We start from the raw sequence: 21,960 nt of genomic DNA on the forward strand, positions 1-21,960 counted from the left end.
TCATCACATGCATAGCTGTTTTCATGAATGGCAAACATAAGCATAAATGATGTAATATGCCTCTGATTTTGAGTGTCTTGCTAAGAAATTAATACGTATGTGCAAAGTACTTGTTACAGCAACAACTGAACAATTCACAATGTACATCCACCCTTTGTAGTGTCAAGGTAGGGATTTGAACAAGAATTCTGCCTGCTTACATAAGAAACATGGGAGATTTATGTACCGTGAGTCATACGTGAATTTATTTTTTACATGTTGTGCTCCAAATGGAAATGCTCCATGGCTTGGCTACTTTCTATTAAGAGGATGCTGCCCTTGCAGAAGCAGTGACCTTTGAAAAGCAAGTCTCAAGTAATCCTTTTATTTTTCTGAGATCATATAGCACAGTATCCAGTTGCAGGCTTTTAAGATGGAATGATTGCAGGCTTTGTCCGCTTGCCTGGATTGGATTACATTTTGTTTGACAAAGAAAATTCTAAAATACTTATACCTTCCTTCCGTCAGTTCAGGGTATCGTAATCTCCGTGTGTGGAGGATGCAGAGTAGTTGCTGTATCATCCCTGCACCGCTGGGATTTATTGAATTTACTTAATTGGCCTTTATCTCACAGTTACATTTCAACGCTTCTTTTGAAGGAGATTCAAAAAGGACACAGTTACTCCTTTTCTAATTTACTTTGAGGGTTGGGTTACTTATTTTCTTATCTTCCCTCCTTTTCCAGGTAGTGCAGAGCGTTCTGCAAAGCCATGATTGAATGTGTTAGAAGCTTGTGCAGCAAGAGATTTAAGTCCATGAAGCTGTTAACTAGCCAAGCTTTTCATGCACTGCTTTTTAAAGAGGATGCCGTGGTTTATGGGAGTAGGGGGTTTGATGCGTGCTTTTGGATGGCTGGTGGTGCATCTTGTGCTGTACCATGCTGATGCATGTGAACGAGAGCTAACACCTCTGAACCTCCCAGGGAAAGATTTTGCAGCAGAGTTCAGGAGCACTTGCATCCTTCTCTTCTTTTTAAAGGACCTGTGAGCCTCGGTCCTATAAGCACTTCGGGAAACCTCAATAATGTGGATGAAAAGTCCATTATTTGGTCAGGCAACTTTGAGACTGAGAATTGCATGGTTTTCACCTTCCTGAGAGGTGTTCAATACCGGGAGAGCTGAGGTCTCCCCTTGCTGCACTCATCAAGTTTACTTTTGCTATTAGGAGTTTAAAAAGGTTCAGTGCTCAGCTCTGTGTCTCTCCGTCCTTCCAGGCCTCTGCTGCCAGCTCTGCAAGCAAGGGATAGGCATTGCAGGGAGCGGTTCCAGAGCATCATGGGTCCCTTCTTCTGAGTACTTTGTTGTCTCTATCCCCTATATACATCACTCAAGTGGCTCATGATAAGAAGTGATCAATATGGTCTACTTAACCAGGGTTTTAGAATGCCTATTATTTGGCATCACCACCCCTTGTGGTGAGACTTGTTTTCTAATGCCTCTGAAAACCATGTTAGCTCCCTTTGCATTAGAAGGGAAGTTCATGCTATTTTAACAGTTCACTGCTTGCTGTGTCTTCTAGGCTAACACATCTGACTAAATGCACGTGCATGGACCATATACCTCGTATACACAACTCAGCTTGCTGTACACATGCATTCATAACATGTTTAGGCACCTGGATGACTTAATGGGAAGTCCTATACCAGATTAGCAGTTTGAGTCTAGATAGCTATTTGCCTTCACATACCCCAGAATTTGTGGAGGACATCAGACAAGGGTAAGGTGACTTTTGTGGATGAAAAGTTGTTGGTGATCATCCTGCAATGCCTGAATATGTAACATGATCATCATTCAAATCAAGGTGGTTTTTACTTGCTCAGTGGAGCAGTTATGAGCTTGGCGTAGGATGCACCAAGCTAAAAAGTGAGCATTGTTTGTGCAGCTTGATGCCAGCTCTCCAGCAAAAAACAGTATGGAAATAGCCAGTACCTTTCAGGATCCTCCCAAGAGCCAAATAGGGAAGAGATTAGTAAACAGGAGGGAGAAAACCTGAGGCTGAAAAGAGACTGAGATGCACGAGCTTGCTATAAGAGAAGACTTGCTGCTAGCCTTTGGTCCAGGAATAATTGGCTGGAGCTCTTCACTTACTCTTTTTGGCTGAAGATCAAACCTGGCAAAATTAATTTGTTGGTTTTATTTTACGTAATGACTTTTTTTTTTTTTTTTTTTTTTTAATAGTATAATGATAATTAGCTAATCCTGCATATAGGAGAAGTCCTTTTTTAGTTTTTTTTTTCTTTAACTTCCAAATACATTTTAGAAGATAAAATGTGGTCATTTGCTTCTACTTTTTGCATTCAGTGTCCTTGGAAAGAGCTGTTCTGTCAGGAGGGTGAGTCAAAGGCCCTCAGCCAGGCATGGGCTGTTTTTAAATCTGGAGAAGATGGTCTTGGCCCTGTGAATTACAGACTGAAATTCTCCAATCCCCTTTTCACTCCATGTTGTTTTCTAATCTCTGGCACGAAGTACCTGGGGCTTTAGGGTTGCATTGCCCATAGCAGCTTTTGCTAGGGAGCTGGCAGGGGTGATAGTGACCACAACTTTAAAAGTCCCTGCAGATAGTGGACTGAAAACAAAGGATCAATCCTGCATCTGATGCACATGTGTGCTGCCAAGGGCAGATAATTTTTCAGGGCTGCGTCTTAAAATAATAGGCACAACTGGTATATCTGCTTTCATGCTGCTGCTTCCCCAAGCATGCTGCGAAATTCCAAACCATGATTGCCATTAAAATCTTTACAGTTGGCATTTGCAAAGAATTAGCATCACTATGTGAGATATAATACCCCAATGAAATTTATTGAGAGCAGTTGAATTATAAAAGTTGTAATGGCCTTGCTACCCTTTTCCTTCCATCTGGAAGGAGGGGTCTGAAAGATGCCTAGGCTTTTACTACTGTACAAGCAAAAAAAAAAAGAAATAGTTAAGAGCCCATTTAATCTAAGGTCTTCTGAAAAATACATACATTCAAAGCACGTGGAAGAAAGCAATACGCAGTCAACATAATTCTGATAATGTAGCCCCCTGCCACATTTGAAAAGGCAAGGTGTGGGGTTGGTGTGTTTGAAAATGCTTGAGAAGACAATGTTGATATGTAAGCTGCTGATGGTAGTTCATATTACTTTCGTTGGGTGGGTGATGCTGGTCAGATCCTCAGCTGCTGAAAATCTGTGTAAGTCCAGTTGTTAAAAATGGGTAAATATCACCAAGTGAAAACAAACCCTGCTGATCTGCAGTAGCTAAGGATCGCTTTGCGTTTGAGGATGCACTGATGAGTTTGACTTCAGCAGGGGCAGACCATCTTACTAACCATGTATGTTGTCTGTTCTGTTTTTCTAATGTCTTGCAGCACCTTCTCCAGTCAGTAGTGTGAAAAAAGGGAAGATAACTAAAAATAGCATCTCCCTTTCCTGGCAGGAGCCAGATCGACCCAACGGCATCATCCTGGAATACGAAATCAAATATTTTGAAAAGGTGTGACGAACTGATTGCTGAGCATCCCAAGTACCTTCTCTTTACTGTCCTCTTATTTTAATGATAATTATTTGAGTCATGGGAGGGAATGGAGCAATTTTATGCATAAATCAATGTTAGATTGATTTTGCAGTAAATGATTAGGAAGACTTGAAATGAGTGTGTTGTTTTCCATTAGTGTGTCACTTCTGTTGATCAAATACATTAAATCTGCATGTCAGATTCCTCACCAGCCTTATCACATTAAGATAGAGCCTGGTCATTTGTTAAAAATAGGAGAGGTTGGGAATTGAGTGTCTATCTCCTCCCAGAATCATCAGGCTATCCTTGCCTTTACTATTTCAATTTCTCACTTCATTTTACACTCACAGTGTAAGAAGAAGAAGGAGGTTTTGTGGAGAGATTGTATCTGCTCTGACATGAAGAAGGGTGTCCTGGCTTAAAATCTTGCACTGGCTTTCCAGATCTTGTTCTTAGTCTAATGGGAAGTATTCTCTCTTCCTCCAAAATGTGCCCCTCCTAGTCTTCAGTTCAAATGGTGACTTGTTTGCTTCCTGCAAAATTAATGCAGTTTAAATGCAAAGAGTAACAAATGCACTTTTTCTAAGTAGCATCTTTTGAGTGGTGAAGCATTACATTTTTGAAATGTTCGCTTTCCAAAAATCAGGTTTGACTGGATAGCAGTATCTTGCTTTAGCTGGGATTGTAAGGTGTTCTTTTTAATTTTGGAGCAGCCAGACCTACTTGAAAACAAGAAGAAAATAATTAAATTGAGTTACAATTCACACGAGGTTGGAGAGGAGTGGTTGAATTTCTATTTTAAGGAAGATCTTCCATTAGTTCTGTCTGTGATCCAGGTGAAACCACTTAACATGGACGAGGACTGGGTCCTTACTCCTCTCTCCTTGCTGTGATCATAGGGGGGATCCCCGCTCAAGCAGGGAAAGAATTTCAGAAGCCTTCTGCACCAAGATAAAATCAACATTATTTTTGCAGCTGAGGGATCTTGGGCAAGTGCACAAGATGTGTGGGTGGCTTAAATAGGGCTGAGGTTTTCAAAAGATTGAAGCATAAAGCAAGAATCAGGATATGCTATTGCTGGAAATAGTCCATTACTGATTCTTTTAATAACTTGTATGAACAATCGTTGTGGCGTATTGAATCCTTCCCGTGGAGTGGCCTGGAAAGATTAGCCTCTAGAAACCTGGATAATGACCAAATAATTAAAGAAAAAAAAAAAAAAAAAAAAAATCATATATTTGGTCATTTGACTTTTTCAAACAAATTGGGAGAAGAGGGGCTGAAAATGTATTTGTGGTTCAGAACTAGTCTGAAATATCTTCAGTAAATAGTTCTTCAAGTGCAGGTCTTTCACGGGGAGGTAGCTACAGCCAGTTCGAGTTTATGCTGTCTTGATTTATTTCTCTCAGACTGATAGCAAAGCTTAATGTTTTCTGTACGAATACTCAAGTGTTTAAGTGTTTGCAGAAGCCAACAGTGTATTGAAAACCTAATTGGGCTGACATACAAGAGAAGATGTGACCTAATATTCACTTATTGCTTTTTAACCAGTCATTGAGTTAGATTTGGGATGTCATCTTTAATTCTTCTTTTTCTGTTGCTACTGTCTTTTATATCCTCTTGGTTTTCAACCCTTTATAAGGGTAAATTTGCAGCATTCATTTCCAAGGGATTAGAATGATCTATATTAAGTGTTTTGGAAAATTAAGTTTTGTCAGATCGCATTCCTTTAAAAGAACTCACTCCTTAGCAGGCAAAAAAAAAAAAGGACATATATATATATATATACATAGACACACACACATATATGCATTTCTACAAATCAGTCTTGTGTAGCTACAGGCTTCAATGAAGCAATCTATAATCCTACATTTGGAAATTCCCAGGGCCGTGCCCAGGCATATTATTGTCTATGGAAAGTTGTCCATTAAATTCAAAAGGAAAAAATAAAATCAGTTCAGAGCTATGCAGAAATCTTGGTAGGGAATTACTAAGACCTCCTGTTTACCTCAGAATAATTTGGATCTGAGAGGATATGGTGAATAAAAAGCAGTTTCCAAGTTTGTAGATGTGAATTTATGAGTCCTTGTCTAGATTATGTGTTACAGTAAATAACTGTAAGAGTAATTACCAATCATTTGAGTGAAATTTTAATCAGAGAACTGAAACACTTTCGCATTAGGAACTGATGTAAATGAAGATTTATTTCAGCAATTTTTCTTCAAGTTTGTTGCTTCAGAAGAACAATGCAAAATTAGATATTTTCCTGGAGTTTTGGTTTATTATTCCCTTCCCAAGGTCTAATTCGTGGTTCTAGAAATGCCAGCATAAACTTGTAAAATGTATAATATATTGTTCTCCTTTTAGGTCTAATTATATTACTGGGAAGTCATTTTGCTACAAATTAAAATCTCTCTCTAAGGCAATGGGACTTTTTTTTCTCTTCCCAATGCCTTGAGATTGATTTTGTAGGATGAACTTTTCCATTGCCCTGGGCCATGTTCATCTCAGGAAATAGAAATCTCCTCCTACTGCAGATGCTGGTTTGGGCCCCGTATTGTTATTTGTGGGTTGAAAGGCCTTCTGCTTTGTTTCCTTCTAGAGCCATTGATTAAAAAGGAGAAAGTCATATCTCACATTTTGTACTGCAGAAAGGACCTTTGGGGGGGATGAAGAGATATCCTCTCAAAAATGCATATTTTGGTCATCCTTTGTAACATTGCTGTGGGGGTTGTTAAGAGTCCATTTTCTCTGAGAGATACTATTTGTGTGTTTGAACTTTATGTTTTTTTTGGGTGGGGCTGGGAAAAGGATGAAGAGACAAGTTACACCATCATCAAATCCAAATTGACGACGATTACAGCAGACGGCTTGAAACCAGGCTCAGTGTACATCTTCCAGATCCGAGCCCGGACAGCTGCTGGCTATGGTGGCTTCAGCCGAAGATTTGAGTTTGAAACCAGCCCACTGTGTAAGTACTTTTAATCACTGTCAACCGGTGTCTCTGGAACAGTTACCAGAAATGAGCCAGGGGATCAATACCTTTTCAGAGAGCTGTTTCTTGTCCTAGCCTCATCCCTTGCCTTTAGAAACATCAGGCACATTATGACCGTGCACTAGACAGGCCTATCTGTCCTTGCCTCCTCAACTTGCATAGTGAGGCAGGGGGTGAAGTCAGTAGGTGTTCAGATTCCAGAAATTCACAGAACTCTCTGCTTAGAAAAATTCTGCATTTATGAGAGCTGATGCAAGAAGACAAAGGTCCTCCTCTCACAGGGGACAGAGGGATGGGACCTGCTCCTCCACACCTCATAATGGAGATCTGTGGAGTATGCTGAGATCTCTTAAATATCTGCATCTGGAGAAGAAACCCTGAAATGGTGTCTTTCTACAAGGGGAAGAATTCAACCAGCCTTAGTGTCCTTTGGTGTTAAGTTTCTGTCAAGTTGGAAGATGGTTTCTGTTTGTTGCTAGTGCCACAGTCCCGAGGCATTTGACTTGTGATCAGAAACAGGAAAAACACACACTGCAGGCACAGGACTTTGGTTTGGCCTGTTAGAAATTTGTGGGGTTTGATTTTTATTTTTTTTTTTAACTGAGAATTCTTGTATTTAAATAAATCTGATCATCCAGGTCTGGATTCTAGAGCACATTCTGAGGCACACAGAGGCTCAGCCGCTCTTTTGCCTCTGTTCAGGCACAGCTGTGGGGAAATTCTTTTTGTCCCAATTACCAAATTTTTGCAGAGGTGTCAAAATAACTTTCTCCCTCAGAAAAGAGTTCCTATCTGTTTCAGTTTGTACAACTGCTATTTATTGGGTTTTTTTATACTGTTTGCAAGGAAGGGAAATTTCGTGGTGGGAATACGTGGTTCATTGCTGTGGGAAAAAGCCTATTTTCTGTATGTTTTCCTTGGAAATTTAAATTTGTCAATACCTGGATTACTGTTATTCCAGTTCATGTAAATTCATCATCTTTGAGAAGAGGATGCCAAGTTGTTTTTTCAATGCATGCTACCTTAGAAGCTGTAATAGATTTTAAAGGAGTCATTATATATGTGCAGATGTAGCTGTGGAGCCACTGATTGAGCTAATACAGTGCAAATTGCATCACGATGAGAACATTAATGCAGTAAGAATGGTCCATTTAATGTATTTCTTATTTTATTAACCATTAATTGTGCCTTATAAATAGCAATAAAATCATGTTATGCCAAAAATTATTCTATACTATACCAAGGAGAATTTTGCTAGCAGTTGGAAAGTTTCTAGTATAGAGCCATTTGAGTAATAGTGTTCCAGACTATTAATAATATAATATATTAAATATATGCACATTTCATCCAGTGCTGTCAGTACTTACAATCCTGGTCCAAAAATAATGGCACTTTCATAAAGCCCATCGTGTAAGTATCTGTGTTAATGAGGATGTTTTGAGGACATCACATGTTAATATCTTTAAACACCCAAAACCCCTTTAGTCATTTAGTCACACCTGCACCCCCATCTTTTTAGCATTTTAAGATGGAGGAGTAGGTAATTCTCTAATACTAAGGAGCTGCCAGTGTAGTCAGAGAAATACCTACTGCACGGGATCTGGGAACTCTTCCTCTGTTGGACTTGAGCACTGGCTAAAGCAGGACTTAACCAGATGTTTAAATGCTTGGTAGAATTAAAATGCATTGTAAACCTCAGTATAATGCATGATGCAGATCCATTTGACATGTAAAATCTTTTAAAAGAAGCAATTTTTATAATTTTTTTTTTTTTTCCGCAAGGCCCAATCTAAAGTCAGTGTCAGTGGCGGGAGTGTGTGACCAGACTCCCACTGCTTTCCCACACATCCCAAGTAATCTGAAAGCAAGCACAGCCTGAAATCTCACTGCTACATCAGGGTTCAGATCTGAACCTCTTTTTAGAGCCAAAGCAAATTATTTTGATTCAAGCACAAATGAAAACCTTTCAGTGACTGTTGTGGGACTCAAAAACAGGTTCCAAAATCATTTGGACCAAGCAACAGGTTTTGTTTCCAGTTTGCAAGGTTTCTGCAAAGTTATTTTTAATACACTTAGAGGAAATATGAAACAACAGCCTGACAAATGGAGTAGGGGAAGCCATAACTTGTTTTGGACTTTTCTCTTCTTCCAGATTCTGGTTTTTTTTTACATACTGCTACTATTACGTGCAATTCTGCAAAGCACCATGAAGCAGCCCCAGCTTCAATTTTTACTTTTTATTTGAGTGGAAGCTGTTGCTAGGTGTATCCGCTTACTGCTGTCCTCTTTTTCAAATGCCGCCAAACTCATCTATCCCTGATAAAACCAACCTGGCCAAAAGATGATTTTTCACTGGATTGGTGAACTAATCTAGCTGGTCTGCTGGGCAACAGTGGGAACATGTCATCAAGTCAAGGAAGGGAAATGCAGTTTCTCTCCAGCCTTAAAAGGCAGCGAGGTCCCAGCTTAGCTTATGAATTCGGGCTTTTTAGCTGCCATAGATCACAGCAAGATTTATCTCATTTCCCCATACCTAGAGCTGTGCAAAAAAACCACCAGTCACAGCTTAATGTTCTCCTTTAAATGTTTTTCTTTTTAATTATTTTGTCAAGAAAGCAATAAAACCTCATCTTAAGGAGCCTCAATAAATTCGTGAGGCTAATAAAATCTCTGGATGATGGCATGAGTTTGGAGCAGTTAACATTAAATATTTAGTGTATCATGGCCAATCCTTCTGAAATCATTTACAGTGCCATAGCAGGTCCACACTGCTCATCATTGAGTGCTGAAGAGCTCCTGTATGAAGAACTGCTTGAAACCCATTGCAGATCAACGTTTAATGCCATGCCTTTTCATCTTTCTCTTAAGAAATAATATGGCACTACATTCAGTTATTTTATAGCCTCCATAAAGTTAATCCTGTGCTAAGGACCCGTTTTTACTTCAGTCATTTAGTTAAAGGCTTCTTCAACGTGCAATCGATTCCTGCTGTTCACCTGCTGCTCCCCCTGGGTGGATGAAGCTTCGTCCAGGGTTTTCACAAGGGTAGAGCTGTAATGACGTTTTTCCCTGCACAGCAGCAGTGCCTATGCCAGAGCTAGTTTTACAGGGAGGAAGTCAGATTTGTACCCTGGAGTGGTTAATATATGCAGCTAAATAAGCAGGCAATGAAAGAGCAGGGTGAGGTGACTTCAGTTTCTGTGTGGGGACCCTTTGGGGCATGTGGGTTCCTGGCCCTGCAGTGCAAAGCAGATAAACAAGATACAAGCGTGTTGGCATTTCCATTTTACAGTCTGCAGGAGCTTGCTCACCTGCTTGTACTTAATCTGTGACAAAATCCAGGTCTTAAGCAGCTTTCCTGAGCTTTCTGCTGGTATCTTTATCACAGGACTTGTCTTTTGCCTTTTGGCATGAGAGCTTTGTACGAGACATGGATGGGGGAGTTCTGTTTCCCTTAGCTGATAAAAAGACCAACCTCTACATGTGTCTTAGCAAATTCCTGTATTACGGAGTGCACCTTCTGGCCGTGTGATACAGATGCCACAAAGAGGTTGTAATTGTTTATAGCTACTTGAAGCACAAGTAAGGCTTATGTCTCTTAACAATAACATTCCATAAATGTCTCTCTGCAAAAGGGAACCTGTTAGGTTTTCATCCTTTATCTCTGTGATTTCTAACACAGCTAACCCAGGAAGACAAACTTGAGTTTTCAAACTCAAAGGATGAGTTCTACAACACTTTTGTTTCTGAATTCAATGACAAAATGCAATTTTATTGGGGTTTTTGCTTGGTTTTGCGTGTGTGTTTGGTTTCTTTCCACTCATTTCCTTTCCAAACTAGAAACAGCCAGTTAAGGGGGAAAACACAAACCATAAAAGAAGTAGTGAACTGGTAAGACTGGAAACCTTGCTGGCAGCCTCACTAGAAAGACTTATGTGAGTGCCGACTACCATTTTAACCTTAATCTCCATTTTCTGTTTCTCATCTCAGCAGTAGCTGCATCCAGCGACCAGAGCCAGATTCCTATAATTGTTGTGTCTGTAACAGTGGGAGTCATTCTATTGGCTGTTGTTATCGGTTTTCTTCTCAGTGGAAGGTAAGAGAAGAAACTGTGTATTTATACTTCTCCAACTTTTGTAATAACTTTTATCTGACCAGCTGGTTAGTTCACTTTAGGTGAAAGCAGCGTGTGCATGAAGCTGTCAAGAAGTAGCGTTGTAGCACAGCACGAGGATGGGCTGATTGATCTGTTTGGAAAGGCAGTAATGGCAAAGGCTTGCTCACAAATGTAGTTCACTTCCCAATGATTTTTCATCTCTCGATATACTGGCCCTAATTATTCAACTTGATCCTCACTGGAGTGTTTTAACATTCCTTTAAAAACAAGCAGGACATGTTATTACAGGTAAAATATCCTGAAGTCCATATGTTTACACTCAGATCGCAGACAAAACTTGACTTCAGGAACACACTTGCAGAGAAAAAGAGAAGAAACCCAGCTGAATGGCCAGATGCCCTAAGTTTTGGTCAGGTCTGCATTTAATTTTTCATATGTAGGACACTAATGTGTTCCCCAATGCTGGTAGATTATACAGAGAGCTCCCATCCATGGAGGGAGACACTCTGCTTAAAGCCATAAAGTAATCCTGTTGACTTCTCATGTGCTTAAACATAGGCAAGTAATGAAAGTCTGGGCTATACCATCTTTGACAACTCTAATGGAAGTTGATGAACTTGTTGGTGAACAAGGGGTAGTGGTATTTGGGGAAAATCTGGCTTGTATCAGGATCAGTTTGTACTGTAGCACTAAATTTGTGTAGCAGCCAGCACACAAGACACTTTTTTTCATATACTACTTGTGTATTAGTAAATTTTTTTAATGGCAGTAGTAAACCGGTGCAATGTAAAACAAAATGAAGTGCATCTATTCATAAGGCTGAGCTTATTTTCAGTGCAAAGTAAACATTTATACTTCTAAGGTACCCATCAGCCCACTGTTGCTTTCATGAAACGGATCTGTCTTTAGCTCAGCTCTAGCATGGTGGCTGTAAATTACAGGATGTTTTAAGTGTTAAGAGTAGTTGCAAGATACAGAGGAACTGCACTGATACTGGACATACTGGCTGTGGGTCTTATTTCCCAGAGGAAGTAGGGTATCAGTCTGTGAATGCAGCACAGTGAAATCCAGACAGGCTGAGCAGCAGTGTCCCCAGGCATAAGGCATTCATGGAAGAACAGAGTTATTTCCTGTCTTGAAAGGTAAGTGTGCTGCCAGACTCATCTCCACTCAAGGTCAGAGACTGACAGTCTCTTCCAGTTCAGCTGTTTGAGCTCTTGTTGTCTGCTCTGAGTGACTTGTTGGGCTTCAAAATGGAAAAGTAAATGCTTCTGTCTGCACAAGAAATATGCAGTGGCATGAGGGGTGTGAATGACTATAGACCATTCACACCAGGGGCTACAGGAAAGCTGTAGCTAGAAAGTCTGGGCTCTGAACGCTGTAGGCAGGAGTTCAAGTCTTTCCTTAAAAACTGGATGTTTTGAGTCAAATCCCTCCTTAAACAGAACTGGGGGATGTGGACTTTGGCCTCCCCAGCCTGAATGTGTGCTTGTGTCAATGCAAACAGGAGGATGCATGTGTGGCCTCAGGGAAGCTACAGATGTAATCTGGCACCTCTGCAAGGAAGAGTCCAAGGGGGTGAATCGCAGGTGGAGGGACATGTATCCCTCTGTGGCCATAAGGAACTGCATGGCAACTAGCAGTTCTTGCGCCTCCCTCAGTCACTGAAAAATGCTTGGGACCCAAAAAGGAAGACATGCCTTTGCAAGTCTCCTTTTTGCTGCTACCCTCTCTGGTCTGAACAAGCAGTTTCAAAGCCTGAGCCATTTGTCATCAGCTCTTGTTAGTTATCTCCTTCTGTTCTTTGCTGTGATGGGCTTTCCAGGATGTGCTTCCTCTTGGCTCTTTATCTCTTGATATGCTTATAAAAGCCCTTGTCTTCTCTGGCTAGAGTTCTACCACTGCATCTGCTGCTGCCTTAATCCGCCTACTTGGTACTCACACCTCTCTCCATGGATCCCATGGAGCTTCTCCATGGTGCCACACTGGACGTATGGGAAGGTGCAGGCAGAGGGAGCTGAGCTCTTGATCTATTTTTATCTTTTCAGCCGTTCCCCTAAACTGGGAAGAACCTCATCCCTCAGCTGGAGGTAGTGTAGAAGCTTCCAGTGTCAAGGTTTGGTCTATCATTAGAGAATTGGCTTGAGTTCCCATGAATTTTAAAGCTCATCTAATGTGTGGAGTGACTTGTGAGACCAGAAAAATAAACCCTAGAAGCCAGAAAGCTGACAGCCAATTTGAAATTAAACAAAGCAAAACAAAAAAATTGCTTCTGTTTGGAAGTGAGTCACTTACGCCGCTTTGCCTTGGATGTGATTTTGAGATAATTCATGGAGTGAATGGTCACTCTCCTGCTGTGACACTGTGGGGATGATAAACACATTCCAAGTCACGGGCTAATCCCTTTCTGAAACTATTAACCTGTTTCTGGAAGACACTTTGCTGTATCTTTGGAGTGGTTATGTTGTTCCAGTGCCTGGTTCCAGAGAGCTAAATTTCCTTCCCTATTCTTTCCCATACTTGCTTTTATAAAACCAGACATTTTCAACTCCAGGAGTTGCTACAGCTAGAATCACCACTGCTTTCCATGCCAAGGAAGCTTTGCAAAGCCCAGGCTCTGTCTTCCCTGCTAACATAGGAAAGCAGGTACAGTCCAATAGCAAAGCTAAGGAGAAAAACCCTCTTGCTCTGCAGCACTGAGGACATAGCCTGGCCAGCTTCTGCAAACAGGCTCCTTGTTGCTGGCTTTATGCTTCTCAGGCTTCCTGGGAGGCCCTGGACACCTCAGGATTAGGGTATTCCTCTCTAGGTTTCTGCATAGCATCTCTTTGCATCTATCCTCCCAAATGTCAGGCTGAAGTGAGCAGGGGCTTGAGACCAGTCCTGCAGTGAGAAGGGGATGTCCTTCAGTTCTCGACATCTTGGAAAATATCTTCCCAGCTGTAGGACTCAGGATTTTGCTGGGCTCTGCAGGGTTTTTATATTCTGCTAGGTTCCCAGAGGCAGAAGTTTTTGCACCTTTTCCCTTTTTTTTTCTTTCAAGCATCTCTACAGTTTTCTCGCTTCTTTTGAACGAATGTAAGTAACAGCTTGGCATTTCCCCTTGGCAGCTGGCCCTAAACCAAAGGTCAGCTGAATGGTAGTCACAGTGGCATTTCCACATGCCAGTGTCCATCTGTAGAAACACACTGTGTCTGTAGCTGGAGGTTCCTGGGAATGTGAAACTAAGTATGCTTTGCCCTAAACAATTAAACAGCGTTTCAGAGCTGATTTACTTGCAGATGTTCCAGAAAATTCTTCCTGTAAATAATGCATCCTCTGACCAAGGTCATAAATGCCAAGAAAAATAGCTGATCACTTTTTTAAGTTATCCTGGTCTTTGCATCAAGGGCATATTAATAATATAACAATCAGGATTACAAATCAAAAAGACACACTAAATCAGACTGTAGTTGTCTCAGCAAAAAAAAAAAAAAAAGAAAAGAGAAGTGGATTGAAAATCTATCATTAAATCAGCTACAAGCATTGAATTAAAGAACACAAAGTTGTTATTATCTTTGTTTTGCTAGGATTATGTGTTCTCAAAAGTGCAATGCATTTTACAGATAGAGCAAGGCTATAAATTCTGCTTTCCTAACAATGCTTGAATTAGATGCCGCTTGATATCATTGCTCCTGATTGAAGTATATATTAATCTAAAATCATTACAGACTTCTGTTTTACAGTCTGTATTGGACAATGCCAGTCACAAAGATCTTTGCTCTCCATCTTGCAAGGAGCAATAACGTGCCACAGTTCTCATTGTGGCATCAGACCCTTTCTTCCTGCAAACTGAAGTAGGAAGCCAGGTTTGCATCAGCATGGGAAGGAGACCCACTGCTCTAAAACAGTTCACCTTCTTTGTCCTTCAAACCAAACCCTCTTTACAAAACTGACAGGGTGTTAGGGTGAGTGTTAAGAGACTGCTGGTCCTCTAAGCATTTGAGCTTTGTACCACTGAACAAAGGCATGGGCTTTGACAGAGTAAAATGTGGATGCTATTAGGTCAGTGTTTGTACATGTTTGGAAAAGCTACTCAAAATAACTAAGTGTACTGTGCATCTGCATTTATAGCCATTATAGATGACCTTTCCATCTCGAGTGATCTTCCAATGAGCTAGAGGGAGATTTTCATAGAACTTAAGAAAAAAACAGACTTGAAGCAACAAAAAACTGCCCCTCACCCTGTCTCGTGCATATCCAGAAGGTCTTTTTGTGGCAAGGAACCAGCCTTCAAAAGACAAAGCAAAGACAAATCTTGCCATCTGGGTATTGGCAATTAGAGACTTCTGCACTGAAGTATCCATCCTTGACCTTAGCTGATTTAGACTTTTAAATATCAGCCCCTGTGGTGGCAAAGGGCTACTTTCTGGACACAAATATGTGCATCTTGTTAAAAGTGACTTTCAGGGAGTAGAGAGGATGAAAGGATTATGGTTTATATCCTAGGTCCTGAGCCAGAGTTTGCAGCCCTCTGTGATGTGGAAGGTCAAAATGGATGAATTTTTCCACAACCTGCCCCCATCCTATTTTCCAAGATATGTCAAGGCTTAAAATAGTTTGCTTTTTTGATGTTTCCGTAGGAAACAGGAGACAGTTTGTAGATAATGTTTCTCATAGAGAATTTTTCCAGCATGAGTCACAGTTTTTGTTAGTTGTGATTTTTTAAAGGATTTTTATCTACATTCTTCCCTGCTCTTCCTTCTTCCTACAGGACATTGTCTCCTGTGATTTATAGCCACTTTATGGTGCCTCCTACTGCCAAATACTCCCCTTGATTCACCTGACAAGAGGATTTTATTAGAGAAGCTATTGTGCTCTGCCAAGTCAAAATTCCCATTCACCAAGAGCAGGAGGGTCTGGTCCTGCTTCTGTTCGAGTCAAGATTTTACTACCGCCGTCACCTTAGCAGCCTCGTTGCTCTTTGGCAGTATGTTTTCCCAGGGATGAGTGTTAGCACCATTGGTATAAAGGATCCTTCACCAACAAAAAAAAGTGCTCCAGTGCACCCTTCTGCACAGGGTGATGCCCTCCAAGGGCTGGTGTGGAAATCTGCTGCCTGTATTTCCCATCTCAGCATCTTGCCTAGATTGTCTTGGCAAATTTGGCTGCTCCAACACCTTTTTCTTGTTTATTCTAAGCGCTTTTTGGCTTAGTACATCTGTGCAAACACACCGGGCTCCACAAGCCAGTCTGAGCTGCTGCAGTTTCAAGGAGGGTTTAAGAACCCAGGCTAATCTGCCTTCAGATGACTTTGGCCCAGGCAGGTGAGGGTTGAACAAGTCTGTAAGCCCATGAGGCATTGCCCTTGAAAGGATCATTTCTGAGTTATTCTAGCAGCAGTCAAGGGAATGGAGCAGGATCGTCATGATAAGATGAGCCGGTGGCATAAGCTTTGTCTGAGCAGGGGAAATATGGGGCAATGCAGCAGTCAGTGATGAAAGCTCCTCACCTTCATTCAGATGATGCATTTGATTGCATTGTGCAAATCTCATTTCCACATTAAGAAGGGAACTGGGTGGCCCTTCAAGCTGAGAATGGGGCCTGATTTCAGTGGTTGCAGCTCTAGGCTCCTGCTGAGCACTGGTGAAAGCCCTTTGTGTACATAATGCCAGAAGTCTTTCCAAGGGCATTTCCTTCCCCATAGTGTTTGCATAGATATCGTCTGCTTGGGCATTATTCTTCAACAGTGCGGAGACATGCTTTAACATGTGAACTAGGTATAGCTCAGCACGACAATGAGATGACTTCTTAAACATTTGTATAGTTCTGGGCAAAGTAGAAATATATTTCTGCCAGCTCACAGTGTGTAGTGTTGCTGCTCTGATGTTTGAAGCAAGCATGTTGACTCACAAGGTGCTAGGTGTAGTGCTGGCCTCCTGACCTGAAGATGCAGGAAGCAATCATTGCATTGCTTAAGGCTGTATGAAGGATTAGAAAAATCTTCCCAGGCATCCTCAAGTATTTCAGTCTCTAATTACAAGCCTCTGAAAAACATCCCATTAGAGCAGCTTATTAAAAGCAACAAACGAGGTTTTCATTCATCATGACTCTGAGTCTTCAACTTATAACTCTTAAAAGCCACAGCTACATAAGGCACAGCCTCTCTGAGATCTATCTAGCCACTAGAAATGTAGTTTAATTCCGAATACTGTCTGGGTCATCTGCAGACTTGTGGTAAATTAATTACATTGATTGTAGGCACAGTTGTTGGTGCTCATCAGATATATACATTTCATTAACAAAGTATGTAGCCCAGGGTTTGAAATTATGCCAAGGGTGTTGATAAGTCCTCCTAGCACAGGTTTATTAAAGTTTGCTCTCTGGACAGTTGGGCTTGCAAACCACATAGGCATTGTGGGGGTCACCTTTGCTAGAACTGTATCAGCTTTGTGTACATGAGATAGCTGGAAGAAGTAAGGTTCATCATCTAGCCAAAAAGTGGGGCAGTGCCAGCCAGCCACAGAGGTTCATAACGTGCAGCTGCAGCTCCAGGCTCCTCTACATTGTCTTTGCCCACCTTGCAGCCCTTTCCTTGAAGCCAGGGCTCAAAGCAGGAGTCACATTCTGTTTCAAGCCAGCTTGGCTTTTGAAGACACTACCACCTCAGCACCTCATTCTTTCCTAGCAAAGGCGATTTAACATTGTAGATGTTTTCTCAATAACCTTAACTATTACATGGTACCTGGACATGTCATCTGTTAACCTGCAGCAGATTGGAGGGGCTCCTGACCGCCGACTGGGGCCAGAGGCGGTCCCCACAAGCTCTCCTTGTAGTCTGCTGGTCAATTCAATGATGCTGTAGGAGACTTTGCAGACAATTTTGATGTATACAGTGCTTGGTTCAACTCTGACTGCTCTCCGATACAGGTCAGCTTGCGGTCAAAGATCTTAAAACCCCAGAAAGGTCTGGGTGTATTTCATTAAGCAGCAATCTCTTATCCTGCCACAGCATTTGATCTCATCTGGGAAAGCATTTGCTCTCAGCTTCTTAGTTTCTAAACCAAGACCTGCGTGGAGCAAGAAGACTGGGAAACTCTGTCCCTACCAGGAGCCATCAGCACCCAGATGCGGTGGCCATGAAGGCATGGCAGGTTTGCTGCGGTTTAATATCCAATTTTATTTGCCTCAGGTTTTTTATATTCTGACATTTGTCTGCCAAATCAAGCCATCCTTTTAACACAAGCAGTAATAAATCTTCCTTTGTCTTAACTGTGCCAGCCAAGTAGTCCGTTCACTTACTTAGCCAAGCACTTCTGGGATTGGAAAGTGAATTTTGTTGTCTGCTGATCCAGTTTAGTTTGTTTCTAACAGCTTTAGATTTCCCCTAATGTTACACCTCAAAGTATTTTCATCCTAAGCGCACAGCATTATGCGACGGCCATGCAGGCGTGAGGTTGCATTTGATGTATTTCCCTTACACTTGAGCATTTTTTTCCTCCCCATAAAGGCAGCAAGTGAGATCTGAAGTGTTTTGCATTTAATGCAGAGAACCAATTTTGTCTCAGACCAGTCCAGTTACTGATGAGGTGCTCAATGAGTTTTCTTTGTGTAAAAACACAGTGACCTCTTTTCATTTTAACAGGGTGGTTGCTTTTCAAGTTAATTGAACTATGGTTTCAAAACCCTTGACTTTTCATGCTGGGCAGTGTGGGAAGGTCTGGTGACAGCAACTGTTAGAAAATGCTTGGGGGAAAGGGCCTCCTAGCTAAAATGTAAGCTCAGTTGCCAGAGCCATAGTGATCTTCTGGAGACTACCAGTTCCCTGCGCTCAAATCCTGCAATGTCAAACCCAGGAAATGGCAAAATTGACTCCAAGTATGTAATGGTTGAGTTCCCTTTGTGTGCTTTTGAGTTTTGGATCTCTGGTATTAACTTGACTCAATGGAGAGGTTTGTGAAGGCTGAGCTGGTCCCATATTAGTATGACTGCACAAGCTAGGGCATTATGAAAATACAAAATATTGTCAATTACAGTAAAAAAATATTGGCATATTGTTGTTTAGAAAATTAGCACGTTGTTTTGCTGGTGCAAAAGGAGCTTAGAGAGATATTCTGCACCAGTTCTAATTTAAGTAAGCACATAATTGAGTATATAATTCTGTAAACCATTGCATGCCTGAAGTTATTTTGAAACATAATTCAAGGCAGTGCAGTCGCAGAATGTTAATTTTGTCTAAATAGGCTATTTTAACTTGTTCAGGCATTGCAAGTTACACTTTATAAAAATCTGATGGGCACAATTTTTTTTTCAAGAATGAAATGCTATGATGATTTGAGAAGTGATGAGTGAGATCTTCAGCTGACTCCAACCAGAGTATGTCTGCACCATTGGGCTGCTGCTTGTATGTTGTACTGAAGTCCTTCCTGTTGTTTCTTCTGCAGTGTGTTCTTTTTCAGGATGAATTACCTTAATAGACTTGGTAACTTAAAAATTGTCCATGCCAAGTTCTCTGACAAGGATAAAGGTCAGTTACTGAGGTGAAGCCAACCTTGGGTTGTGGACTGATGCCAAATGAACTCACACTCTGACTGGACTAGAGTAAAGGCTCAGCAGCCTTCAAAAGCAAGCTATGGATGCACTCAGTACCTTTCTACTCACCATATTTTGAGTTTATTTAGACTGAATGCTCACACACAACTTGTCCTGCTTCTTCAGATATATAACGCACATGCAAAGAGCTTCACTGATACAAGCAGATCCAGAAAGGGCTGTGTGAGTTGAGTACATGCATAAGGGTCTGTGAAAGCAGGGCTTGCATTCATCCAGTGCTTTTTTTGTTAAAGGAAGCTGTACTATACCACACACACACTTGTGGAAAAAGTCCCTTTGCCTGCTCCAAGGCAGGTGCTTAAGTTTAAGCACATGGGTGGCCCCATTAATCCTAATGGTTGTACTCAAGTACAGGAAGCACATGGTTAATTGCTTTGAGGACCAGGATCCATACACTCTCCCCAAGGCATTTTTCCCCAGCAGTAGCACATGCCATGAAATTCTTGCAGCCCAGGGTGTTAAGGTCCAAATAATAGTTGCAATAAGATGGAAGAAGTTCATATAGAAATGTTGCAAAATGTATTTTCACCTTGCCAGGGCAGTGGGATTATTCCTTATCCTGGGCCTTTTTGTTTGCTTTTCAGTTGCTGCGATCATGGCTGTGGGTGGGCTTCTTCTCTGCGTGCTGTTGCCTATCCAAACCTAACATGGTCAGTGTTCCCACCCGTGCTGGCTCCTATTTCGTGTCCTCCCTCCATGTTTTCTGTGCATGGTCTGCCTTCCCGTGCCTTTCTTATATTGGCCTGGAAATTGCTTTCTCTTCTGATCTCTGCACCCAGTTTGTCTATCTCAACAACTGGAAATGGCATGGCCTGAAGCAGAGTGTGTCTCCAGCAAGAGCAGGGGTCTCAAGGGGAAAAAACCCACCAAACTAATGTGTTATGCTGTGCTTGATCCAGACACTGCACCAGCAATGTCATGTGTCATAATAAAACATCACATAAGCTGGACACATTCTTCTGCTTCTTGTCACCAAAAGGGGCTGGGGGAGGTAATGTGCCCTCAGAAAGGAGGTGGGAGGCAGGTGGGAGTGGAAAGGTATTTAGTGGCATGTAACATGCATGTCAGTGAAACGAACAGTTTGTCATCGACACATGTGTCGATGTATGACCTACATGGCAATGACATGATGCTGTTTGCCAATGATACGCTTCAGTAGTATTGGACATATCCCTGTGAGCATCAAGAGCTGCGTATCCGTGCTGCATGCTGCCCCATTCTGCCACCATCTGAGCTGTCTCACCAGATCCTGCTCTCTTGTACTCTCCCCTCTTTTCTAACTAATCAAAAGAAGAGTAATTTTAACTTCTGTTGATCTGACTGGACGTGAGTTGGGTTGCTTCCAGAAAGGAATATGTTTTAGGTCTTTCAATGAGCTGTAATCTGTGCAGGCAAAGATCTTCTTAAGCCTTAAGGAGACTCATGCAATCACCATCCCCATCAGATAGCTGCTTGAGACCACAGAAGCATTGAGACATCCCATATGTGCTGTTAAACTGGGAAGGGTTTGCAGCATAGCTGGGTGAGAGGTGTGAAACTCTTCTACTGTGTTTTCTGAAGAATGCTGAGGCTTTATATGGTGGGAGCTGGGTGATGGTGTTGTCTGTGGCTGTGGGGCACAGCAGTCATGAGGGTAGATCTTGGTGCTTTAGTGATAGGACCTTTGGGTTCTCTAATGCTGTATTTTGGCTCTGTCAGAGGCCTGAACCAGGCAGGAGTTTGCAAATGCAAATCTCAAAGGCCTAAAAGAGGAGGAGTTTGGGTTTTTTTTTTCCTGCTTGTTTGAGCATTTTTAAATTGTTTTTTTTTTTGTGACTTTTGAGTGCTTAAGAGCAGCGTTAACAAGCAAGGAAGCTCAGCTCAAAGTGTTAGGCTGCAAAGTATTCTTCTGGTATGTGTGGTCATTCCCGCAAGCAACGATTGTGCTACAAGAAAACATCCCAGTACTTCTGTTGTCTATTGTGCCTGTGCCACTAACGCACAAGCAGTCCCTCAGTGGAAGTCATGCTTCAAATGTGCTCAGCAAGACTCCCCACCAGAGAGTGGCAGCAGTGGAAAATACTCTTAGACCAGGAATGGACTGAATGGCAAAAAGAAAGTTGGCTGACCTGGAAAACACTCTCTACAAGTTTCCTCCTAAGCTGCAGAAACTAACGTTGCAGCAGGCTGGGAGGGGAAAATAGGAAAAGTGACTACAAGGCATGTATGCCGTCAGCTGTACTGTGGGAAGGCACAATAACCTCTTAGCGAGATTTATGGAGATCACTTCAGAGGGAGCTTCCTGCAAGAAGGGAAAATGGTATCTTGTTTATTTTTAATTGTTCTAGTGGTGGTTTAGGAAGGTGAGGAGTGATTCAGTGTGAGGGCAGGGAAAGACTAAGAGCCAAAAATACCACTGCTGGAACTGTGAAACCTCCTTTGTAAGGCATCCAAGTTAAACAGAGGTCAAGGCAGGGTAGTATTGTGTAGAGGGGGACAGCAGTGGCTGGGGAAAGCTGCTGAGAAGGCCAGTGAGCCTGCAGCGGTTTTGAAGGGACCCTACCTCAGGCCAGTTGTCTAGTGTATCTTTGAACTGAGGTGAATGTCTTAGCTTGTCACCTCAAGACCTTTTACTACTCTTTTGATCCCATTCTCCAAATTATAGGACTTTGAGAGTAGATAAAGGAGTTGAATGAGTCATATTCCCAGCCTGCATGGGTTGCTCTAAGTTACTACAGGTGAAA

General features: G+C 41.8%; 1 protein-coding gene across 5 annotated transcripts in view; it reads left to right on the forward strand.

Moving 5' to 3' along the window:
* The window catches only part of EPHA5 (EPH receptor A5), a gene marked incomplete at both ends in the record, with an annotated part of 202,842 nt that overhangs the window by 148,272 nt on the left and 32,610 nt on the right, over window positions 1-21,960 (forward strand). For 2 of the 5 annotated variants that reach the window (XM_080621607.1, XM_080621606.1), the window contains 4 exons: window positions 3,388-3,512; window positions 6,345-6,504; window positions 10,519-10,624; window positions 19,822-19,887. In XM_080621607.1, coding sequence (XP_080477733.1) covers window positions 3,388-3,512; window positions 6,345-6,504; window positions 10,519-10,624; window positions 19,822-19,887 — 457 coding nt within the window. The remainder of the gene's footprint in view (window positions 1-3,387; window positions 3,513-6,344; window positions 6,505-10,518; window positions 10,625-19,821; window positions 19,888-21,960) is intronic. The other 3 variants (XM_080621608.1, XM_080621609.1, XM_080621610.1) reach the window with 3 other exon arrangements.

Source organism: Psittacula echo (assembly GCF_963264785.1).
Source record: "Psittacula echo genome assembly, chromosome: 1".
Taxonomy (NCBI): Eukaryota; Metazoa; Chordata; class Aves; order Psittaciformes; family Psittacidae; genus Psittacula; species Psittacula echo.